This window comes from Podarcis cretensis, assembly GCF_951804945.1.
Source record: "Podarcis cretensis genome assembly, chromosome: 6".
In the NCBI taxonomy this organism is placed as follows: domain Eukaryota; kingdom Metazoa; phylum Chordata; class Lepidosauria; order Squamata; family Lacertidae; genus Podarcis; species Podarcis cretensis.
Window position 1 is genome coordinate 48,523,968 of NC_137175.1, and position 10,929 is coordinate 48,534,896.

The following is a 10,929-nucleotide window of genomic DNA, read 5'->3' on the forward strand; positions in this document are numbered from 1 at the left end:
CGCCCCATTGCCTTACCTCTCCCTCTTGGTAACTGGTGGCAGTGCACGGCATGGGGAAGCCACACGAGGAATGCCACACCACTGGTGGTGGCTGTGTAAAATTGCCACAAAGTATAGCTATTCTAGAAAACTACATGCAGATAGTCAGGGGGAAATGGGTATATACACAATAACTAAGCATGAAATTTCTTTTTCCATGTTGCTATGTATTCAGCAATAGCTGACTTTGTAAATGTTCCGGGAAATTCAGCCTTGACTCAGCTACAGATATTTGCATGGTGTTTGAAGTTTTGGGGCACCATCTTCTGAAATGGATCATCAAATCAAATTATCAGGGTCTTCCACTACTCTGTGTAAAAAGAATCATCCACCAGGCATGTTATATATACTACATTTGGGACTAATTTGTTGTTTTCTGTCAAGCGTTTGGTGCTCCGAAGTGCAGCTGGAGACTCTCTGTGATGTCAGATGCTGCACTTTTGGCTGGTGGAACAGATCAAAATTGTAACAATGACTTCTCATTGGTGGATATCCTGTGCATCACATGCTCTAGGATCCCAAGATCAGGTCCTTCACACAGTATTTAAGGATAACAAGAAACTGCTGTGAATCAGTAGGCCAGTTCAAGAGTTTTCTCATGCTTTCTGTCTAATAGCAGAATCAGATTCTATGTAATAGCAGAATCAGTGATCCTGTTCTGATTGATTTGGCAGCAAAACAGGGTAGGTTATTGCATATCACAGGAAACTACAAGGCACTCTTCTAAAAAGGCAGCACAGTTCCCAAAAGTGGAAGCAAAGGACTGTGTATGTGTGCTTTACTGCTCCAGGAGCATTTTTGTTTGCTCCAGTTGGGCTCATATAAAGTGTGTGTGTGTGTGTGTGTGTGTGTGTGTGTGTGTGTGTGTTGAGGAGGAGGGAATCATTTGGCTGGGTTAACTTAGGGAGGGAGACACAGCTAGAGTGAAACAAAGGGAAGATGCGGGCACTCTTGCTACTAACTGAGGCAGGTGGGTGCCATCCCCCAACTGCCATACACACACAGGAACAAAAGGCTGGATGGTGATGATGGATCATTTGTTTGCTCACTTCTCTCTGCCCCACACTTTGGCTGTGGGAAGAGGTGAAGAGGAGATGGAGTGACAGCACCTAACTAGGGTAATTGGTGGGTTGTTGCTCAGTTGCCCTGTCCACTTGCCCTGGTTCCTAATGGGTGCAGCTAAAGGAGGTGGAACCAAAGAGGCACACTGACGTGCTGCTTCTTCATTCTGTGAGTACGGAACAGCCCCTTGAGTCAGGTGATATGCAAAAGGAGTTGGCAAAGTGCTGTGAAATGGACATCCCAATATGTCACAGTGGTGCCTCCACTCAAGGGCCTGACCTGATCATAGGCATCCTTATTTGAAAACAAGCCCTAATGGGACTTATTCCCATGTAAGGTTGACTGGGTGTGTTGTTCAGGCTGCAAAATGTATCTTCCCTTCATATATCACACACTTGTACATTAACATATAATACTGGAGGCATCATCCCGTTGAATAACACACACACACACACACACACACACACACAGGTGTTGTGCAACGCTTTGTTGCAAGTTCCATTTGTAATTGATGCTTCAAGAACAGAAATGAAAGCTGGGAAGGATGGGGAAGCCTAGAAGAATAGTGCTAAAATGAATGGGAATTACGCCTTCAGCAACAGTAGGTTGAAGATCAAGTAAAACGCTCATTTTGCTATAGTTTCCATAGTAACCTGGCTTTTTCACTGCTTGCTTCATAATAAAATCAAGCTTTTGGTCACATTGTGCACCACAACTACCAGATCCTGGCTCTTCGGTGTACTTTGGAAGTTACACAATGACATTTTATCACCCGTATGTGACTTTCCTTTGTCGTTTGTTCTCTGCAGGTTTTGCAGGGACTGGACTATTTGCACGCCAAGTGTCGGATTATCCACACTGATATTAAACCAGAGAACATTCTGCTGTGTGTTAATGACCAGTATATCCGCAGGCTGGCTGCAGAAGCAACAGAGTGGCAGAGATCTGGAGCCCCCCCTCCTTCTGGCTCTGCAGGTGCTTTTTGTGTTTTAGCTTAAAGTCAGTTCATTCTGAAGTGGTTTGTTAGGATATGACAAATATTAGCTGTCTAGATCACCCTGAACATGATTAGTACGGAACACCATTTCAGTTTGTCTATAAAATAGATATTCATTGCAGTACTAGCTGTATGGTTCCGTAAAGAGCTCATGAAAAGTGTGTAAATTGCCACGCTGGAGAATTATTTAAAATGCTGTTTCTGATCTCATGTAATTAAATTGATGATAGGCCAACCAACTTCTGTTGCGTTGTGTATAAAAGAGTTTATAGAAATTCAGTTTAGAAGACCTCTGCAGTGAGGTGCATCTTGGATATGCCTTGATCAGTCTTTTGTATTCTCCAGAGAGTTTAAAATTTCTCTCCATCATACATTCCGTATATATTATGTATAAGTAGACTCTCCATTAAGTGGCTTTACTATTACAGGTGTTCAATCTTTTAAGACAAATCTGATATAGAAATTGAATCCTCCCTGGTGCTGCCAAAGAGCTGTGCAACAGTATCTCAGGATTACTTTTGAAGAGCATTGACTAATGGTAAAAGCGGGGAGGGTGTTCCCAATTTGGTCTCCACCAAATCTGTGGTGTTTTATTGAGACTACATGAACTCCATCCTTTTCAGTCACCAGCCAAGGTGGTACACCGTACCTGAAGCTTTCATAAGAGTATGGTTACAGAGCAGTAGCCATGACAACTGTTTAATGTCTTGCTGTATCTGTATTCAAGACCAGTCAGTTTTCAAAACAGAGGTCCAGGGGTCACAACCCTGTCCTTCTCCAGTGGTCAGGCTCTTTCTTGTCTATTAAACATTTTTACCCCTTGATTAAACATAGGTCTGCCAGGGGCCAATGAAAATTATTTTTGTGGACTGTCAGCTGACTATCTGTGATTTACTATTTCAAGTACAGTCGTACCTTTGAAGTCGAACGGAATCCATTCCGGAAGTCTGTTCGACTTCCGAAAACCAAAGTGCAGCTTCTGATTGGCTGCAGGAAGCCAATGTCTTTCGGACATTCGGCTTCCAAAAGAATGTTAGAAAAGCAGAACAGTCACTTCCAGGTTTTGATCGTTCAGGAGCCAAAATGTTTGAGAACTAGGCTGACTTCCAAGGTACGACTGTGGTTAATTGGAAATTGATGGAACTTGAAGTGGACTTAATGCACTCTTGACTTACCTATGTGTCATCTCAGTTCACTTTTTAAAATACTGTGTACGTGCTGCTTGCCTCACTTGCATGTAATTATTCCCCTCACTTTGAAAACGGTTGAGTGGCCTGACAATTGATAACATAATTGTTGTTATGTATAATAATCTGACATCGAGTTCTCTCTGCTTCCATAAGAAGGTAACAATTTAGTGTTTGGAACAGCTTCTCAGTGTTGCAGGAGTGATTTAAGTAGATGCCTGTCTTCCAATGCTGCTCAGTGTTGAAATTCAATCTGTTGATGACTTGATGAGAACATTTTCCTATTTTTCTATACTGCAGTCATGTTGTAGAAGTAGTTTTCTGTTAACTATAGAATAGTTTGAGTAGTATGCCACTTTAATAGCATGATTGCAGGCTTATTAATTGTATTTCTTTTTTACTTCACAGTGAGTACTGCACCACAGCCCAAACCAGTAAGTGTAATAACTTGTGCATGTTATAAATGAGTTAAACTTTGCATTCAGATGTACACTGTCTTTTTACAGAGCAGTTCCAGTGCTGTGGGAAGGCTCCTACCAAATAGCACAGTTGTGTCTGGACATATTTAGATTTCTATTTCCCACCATCCCAGGGGCTCAGATTTTAGCATGCTGCCATATACACTTCATTTCTTTCAGTTCTCTTAATGGTTACCCTTTCTTTGCCTTAGTTGTACTGTTAATAGTTTGGCTATTTTTCTAGCTACTACAATTGCAGGAATTTCTGATGACCAAATCTATGATTTTTCTGTTCGTATCATATATTTATTCGTATGAACACTTACTTGGAGGTAGTCTGAACTGCTCACTTGAATGAAATAAATATGATGTGAACTGTTCTGTAGTGCACAAAGGTTCCTTGTTTAATATCTGAAATATCTAGAGCAGGCATAGGCAAACTCGGCCCTCCAGATGCTTTGAGACTACAATTCCCATCATGCCTGACCACTGGTCCTGTTAGCTAGGGATGATGGGAGTTGTAGTCTGAAAACATCTGGAGGGCCGAGTTTGTCTTTGCCTGATCTAGAATGTGGCCAGATATTATCAATGAGTACTAGCAATTTACACAAGGAAGAATAATTATGGAGAATTTTTCTGCTATGTAAATGGTATTGACATCCAAGAGCGCTCACCTCAGAGAGGCTTTGTTTGACATCTTCTAATTTGCACTTAGACTGCAATCCTATATCCACTTACATGGGAGTGACATTGAACTCAGTAGGAATTCTGAGTAAGCTTAGGAGTGCATCATTAACAAGCACATACTAGAATTATGAGAATAGGATTGAAATACTGGATTTATGGTGGCAATCCTTTTACTTGCAAACCTGGAAATAAGCCAAATTGAACTCGTATAAACATGTATAGGATTGCAGTGTAAATGTTCATGATATCTGGGTGTTCTGTATGATCAGAGGGATGGTGTTATTTCCTTCTGTTTTCCCTTATTTAACTACTTTTTCTATATAAAAAGTCTGCTAGATTATTTGCAGTAGGCAATAGATGCCTGAGGGGTGGTGTATTTGCAATTACCCTACAGGCTGACAAAATGTCAAAAAATAAGAAAAAGAAATTGAAAAAGAAACAGAAACGACAAGCGGAGCTGCTGGAGAAGCGAATTCAGGAAATTGAGGAGATGGAGAAGGAAGCCATCCCACTGCAAGCAGAGCCTGAGGAGCAGCAGGAGGAGCAGCAAGAAATTCCACAGCCACTTGAGCTGCTCTTAAAAGAGAGCCCTCCAGATGAAGAGCTGCCGGAAAAGACAGGTATGGATTTCTAGAAAATATGTGCTTTGGGTGTACTTGGTAATAACGCATCCTTTGAAAGGGAGGAGGTTTTAAAATAATCATTAATAGACATTAAACATAACACAAGTAATGATAAAAACTCTACAGGAAAAGAAAATATTAACAGATCATTATTGTTACCATAGGAATTAGCATTTTCCCAGAATATGTAATGGACATTTTAAGACACTGTTTATAAGTGATTAGAACAGCTGCAGTATTGGATACTGTTTGCACTTCATAGCTAATCACTAGTCATTTAAAACCCATTTAGTTATAACTCCATTATAACTCCAGTTTTTCTCTTTTATCTAGATGACATTTCCCTTGTATCAGAGCAAGCTGTCTTAATGGAAGGAGTTGAAAAATGCATAACAGAGATCAACTGTAATGGAGTGATGCAAATGGCTACCTTCTCAGAGTCCATCAACCAAGTGTCAGTGAGACTGGAGGAAGACCTTCACAATGCCAATGATTGCAGCAGGCCCTCGCAGGAGGAGGAGGAAGAGGAGGAGAGCTGTACTTACAACCAAAGTAATGGTGGCCCAGAGGCCAGCATACAGGAAGCGTTATCAGACTCCTGCGAGCCCTTAATTTCGGAGGTTGCAGATTCAATGATATGCCAAGCAACTTCAAGCGACGGACAGTATTTTAGTGAACAGCAGATCAGCCATTTGCAAGAGAGCATCAGGGCAGAAATCCCTTCGGAGGATGAGAATGAGAATAATGAGTCATCTGAGAACAGCCAAGGTACAGGACATGGGTTCTGTATAAGCAATAAATTGTGCAATTTTGATGCAAACCGTGTAATGGAATATGCCACAATCATGTTGATATATTATCAACATTTCCTAAGCTTCTAAAGCATTTCTCACACATGATCATGATAATCTTACAGCAGCATTCCTTGTAAGGCACGCTAGTATTGTTTTTTCCCCATATGAAGGGAGAGGCAGGGAGAAGCCAGATAATGACTAGTTTAAAGTCATTCAGCAAAGTCTGAGGTGAGATTAGACAAGGCATGAGTTGGCTTTAGTTTATTCTCTGTCCTTTATTGTGCTTCATTGTGAAGTGAAAACTTCTCTATTAGAGCTGGCCCTGGTTCTAAGAAAAGAAGAACTGTCAAGGTTCTTCCTTTCTCCATAACACACGGCTTGAAGATTCTAAAAGTTAAATAGTTAAAGTCAACCACAATTTTCCAGGTTTGGCAGAACTGACAAGCTGTGATTGATCACAAACAGAAGCAAGAGCTTCTGGTCTTCCACTTATAGTAGCACTGCAGGAGAAGGGGGGAGCACATGAGCTCAAGGCTTCTGTATTTCCTGTCGCATTAAGCCACGGTTTATAGTGACATCCAAACCAACTCATGGATGTGAAATTAATACTTGACTCCAGACAAGGAGTGACTAGTACTCTAATAAACAATGGTGCTTTTAGAATTTGTGTGGCAGATGGTGGGCCTGTCCATGTGGAGTTAACTGGCTGTTGTTTGTGCTGTGCCTAGGAAAATCGGCTGCTGGAAATTTCCTCCTTAATCCTCTTGAGCCTGGGAATGCAGATAAGCTCAAAGTGAAGATAGCTGACCTAGGAAATGCTTGCTGGGTGGTAAGTTTTAAAGCTCTTTCCATACTGTTACAGAAACTGCTGTCTCTTTGCAGTTAGCTCAGGTGAATGTAGCAAACATACCTCTGATATTTCCCCCCCATTAATACTGTTTATTAAAAATTGGTTTCTTACACACAGACACCCGTACAGACCCCCCCACATTCCCACCAAATAAGCAGGAAACCAAACAGTAGTGGTACTGTTAGTAGTGGTATTGAAAAATACGCTGACTACAATGAGAAGTTAGATCTAGCTTCTTACAGGCAGCACATCTTCAATCTAACATTGAGAGTTCATGTGACACGGTTGGATCAGTTCATTGCAGCAAGTTAGTTGGTGACCAGGGGTCAATGTATGCAAGCAGTATTCTAAACTAATCTGTCCACTTCATTCAAGCCTGTACATAGCCTGATTATGTAAGTTGGCTTTTCTAATAGTGGAAGGTTCCAAACTTGGTTCCACCGTTCCTCCAAAGTGAAGGGGGAGCTCTGGTTCCAATGCTGAGCAACCTTCAGCTTCACAGCCAGCAAAAGAAATAAACTCCTGATACAGAAATTCACACATCTCCTCTGGAAAGATAGAGAGCAAGGCCCGCTGTGGCAAGGAAGGTACAATTTGTGATACGTTAGCAGAGATTTCCTGTGATACCTGAGACCAAAAGGTCTGTATCACTGTGTATGAGCACCACTTGTGGTAGTATATGTCGCACGATCAACAGGCATCCAGCATTCCATAGGGAGTGATCCAGTAATCCTCTGTTTGGTAGCAGTACAGATTCATCTCAAAACATGTTTGAGACTGGACTCAAGGATAGATGAGTCAGGGTTTTTTTGGCACATTGATTTCCAAGGTGCATCTTCAAATTGAGTACCCAAGTTTGTCTCAGCCCCATATTAGAGCCACAAAAGTGACCGCAAGCCTTTGTTGATGCTGTATAGCATCCTAATTAGCACTGTGGTAGGCAGAAGGGAAGATGAGGGTGAGGGAGGGCAGACCAAGTAAAGGAATGAGCACCAGATAATTGAGAGCTATATTACATCTTGCAGATCTGTCCTCTACAGCAACACTAGGGGCTCTGTTGACACCAGCTAGTGCCTATACATGCCTTTGAATTCACTGGGGTTCATTTCTCAGATGTATTCATTCCCTAGTACATGTCTACTTGGTCTCTGGAATCTCCTTTGATCTCTCATTTTAAACCCACAGCATAAACATTTCACTGAGGACATTCAGACACGGCAATACCGATCCTTGGAAGTACTGATTGGAGCCGGTTATAGCACCCCAGCTGATATTTGGAGTACAGCCTGCATGGTAAGTTCAATCACATTGTCTTAAATCTTTGAAGTGGTGTCAGTTGCAGAATTCTGCAGGAATTAAATTACTGTTAAATTGCAATAAGCTGATAGTACATTTGAATCTGTTTTAAAGTTTTGTCTGCTGTTTTCTTGGTTTTGTTGTGTGTGTGTTTTGCATTTGTTATATCCGTACTGCCCTGAAATGAAATGAAGCGTGCTATTAGAAATTAAATGAAGCTTTTCATTTAATAGAAGCAAGCTTTTTACTTTTAAAAAAAATTATTACTACATTGCCAATGTTCGGTAAGGCCTGCTTGTTTCAGACTTCATGGACAAAGTAATTTACAGGTCTAAAGCCTAACCAGTTATATGTCTGTGTTCAGTATCAGCAGTTTGGTGAGCAAGGCACTCTGGGATGTGGACCTTGTTTTGAATCAAAATTGCTTGACTAAAAGAATCCTGAAGTATTCATGATACTTGTCAGATGGCAAGGGTGGCTGCTCACGAGTAACCAGGCAGGACTCCGACCTGTCTTTTACAGGTTTTATTTGGGTGCAAACTATTTACAGTGCAGAACCCCAAAGTTCATGTCTGCCTCAATTGCTATCAGAATCCGGGAGTGCCTATTTCCTGGACCTCCTCCAGCATAAAAGCCTCGTTACGCCCAACCTTTTCCTTCCCTCTTTGTGCTTTAGACTTCTGTGCAGGGTGGGCGACGGAGGGAGTGTGCTTCTCTCTTGGACGGCTTTGCCAGAAGTGGTGCTGAGGCTCCCACCAGAGTCCTCTGGTCCTTTCACCTCTTCCCCACTGGAGGTGGGGTTTTCCTCATCACCAGAAGAGGAACTGCTTCGCAAGATTTTCGGAGGCTCCCTGTAACATAACTGCCCTTCTGTTTCCCACCCCTGTTCTGATGGCAGTTCCCTGACATACTCTTTCAGCATCATAATTTAGAGTGGATTCCTTTTCTCTACACAGTAACATGTGATTAGGATTGTGGCTTTTATACCAAATGACTGTATTTTCCCCAAAGACCCTGAAAGTTGTCTGACATTTCCTTGTTTAGGCCTTCGAACTGGCTACGGGTGACTATCTGTTTGAGCCTCACTCTGGAGAAGATTACTCAAGGGATGAAGGTGAGTACCTACTACTTCTAGTACTTTAAATTATTTCTGCACATAGTTCCTACGTAAGGGGGTTTGGAAGTTCTAGCTCTACAAAGCAAGACCTCAAAAAGAGATCTAGCCTCTTTATTCTGTTGAGAGCTTTTAATACTAGTCTGCTGGAGTCTACTGGTACATTACGCAGCTCATTTTCTATACCCGTCAGATTTAAAAACAGATTGTTTTAGGTTCCAGCATGTTACTGTTAGTCATTTATTAAATAATCAGTGGTTTGTTTTTAACAGCATTAAGTTCCTTGAAATATTTTTAATAGAAAGGTAACACAGAAAAAGAACTATTCCCAATGTAGAGATTTATGTCTGCCAGAATAGACTCATCCAACAGGCAGAGCAATAGAAAACGGAGGGGGGGAGAACAGGACAAACACTCAAATCCAGCAGGGAAGAAGGTGGAAAGACCACATTTTTCCTCCCCACTTGGTCAGCCTCCTCATGATTTTCTCTCTCATTGATCCTAACTGGATGAAAGCCATTGTGTTTTAATACTATTACATATTATTTCTTTCATGCCCTCTCCTGGGGAATACAGACCATATTGCATTAATCATAGAACTTCTGGGGAAAATACCTCGCAAGCTCATTGTGGCTGGAAAATACTCCAAGGAGTTCTTCACCAAAAAAGGTAAGGGGAAAATAATCTGAGGTTGAATGGCTGAGGGTTCCAGACCTGGGGGGTAGTTGGAATATCTAGTTTTTATTCTTTTGCTTGTTTGTTTTCTTTTATAATAAAGCACCCATTTACTTTGCTGATGTATATGAGCAATGGCAGAGAGAGTTACTCATTTGCTTATAATTATTTCTACTTTTCATTCATTGGAAACAAAGTCAGACTTCTTTAACCATTGGGGCCCCTTGGGCTGCTGGTCAGGAAGCTTCAGCCCACAGGCTGCATTAGGCCCACTGAGGTCCCATTTTGGCCCACAATGCCATTTGTCCTGCCCAAGTCCTGCCCACCTGACATTGTATGATAGCAGGTGTAGAACAAGATTGGGATTTAGGCTTTTTGGAAAGTGAGGATGACAGAGAACATGGAATACCAGACTTCTCAAAAAAAAAATATCCCAGAGTCCGGACACTTCCTTAAAGTGTAGTCCATATTTGGCACAATGCTGCCTATCTATCACTACTTCATACAGTCCATAATTTACAACTTGCCTTGCGCTGGGTGTTAAATTTGAAAGAGAAAAAATACTCCTTTTTCTATTGAGCAATATCATTTAGAAGGGAGCATTAGAATCCTGATACCTGTTCTGTTGGCCTTCCTGTTCATGTTCATGTGAGCCTTGTTAATCTTCCCGTCATTGTTCTCAGGTGATCTGAAGCACATCACCAAACTGAAGCCATGGGGCCTTTTTGAAGTTTTGGTGGAGAAATACGAGTGGTCCCAAGACGAGGCAGCTGCATTCACAGACTTCTTATTACCTATGCTGGAACTGAACCCTGAGAAGAGAGCTACAGCAGCACAGTGTCTCAGGCACCCCTGGCTCAACTCCTAGATGTATTGGCCCTATAACTGGGTTTACAGCATAATATATACACACCTAGATGTTCCAGCTGCCCCTTCCCTCTCCTCCCAGGTCAATTTTTTCCTTGTTGATTTTCAGAGTGAAGCTTCTCCTTGAGGGCTTTTGAGATTTTAGATAAATCTAACCGTTCATGTGAGTTTGTGTACTCGACTCAGTAGGGACTATTGTCAGCCAGTGGGCGTCCAATATGTTTTGCCGTGATTGGAGTTTGCCAAAGAGTTTTTACAGGAATGTGAAATGACCCCTGAC

The 10,929-nt window shown here is 41.7% G+C and overlaps 1 protein-coding gene across 1 annotated transcript in view; it reads left to right on the forward strand.

The window, feature by feature from the left end:
- Positions 1–10,816, forward strand: part of SRPK1 (SRSF protein kinase 1) — a 32,568-nt gene extending 21,752 nt beyond the window's left edge. Inside the window, exons 7-16 of the mRNA XM_079980616.1 lie at positions 268–374; positions 1,911–2,076; positions 3,694–3,719; positions 4,825–5,050; positions 5,387–5,821; positions 6,576–6,676; positions 7,883–7,990; positions 9,038–9,107; positions 9,684–9,776; positions 10,466–10,816. Coding sequence (XP_079836742.1) covers positions 268–374; positions 1,911–2,076; positions 3,694–3,719; positions 4,825–5,050; positions 5,387–5,821; positions 6,576–6,676; positions 7,883–7,990; positions 9,038–9,107; positions 9,684–9,776; positions 10,466–10,650 — 1,517 coding nt within the window. The 3' untranslated portion in view covers positions 10,651–10,816. The remainder of the gene's footprint in view (positions 1–267; positions 375–1,910; positions 2,077–3,693; positions 3,720–4,824; positions 5,051–5,386; positions 5,822–6,575; positions 6,677–7,882; positions 7,991–9,037; positions 9,108–9,683; positions 9,777–10,465) is intronic.
- The last annotated feature ends 113 nt before the right edge of the window (positions 10,817–10,929 follow it).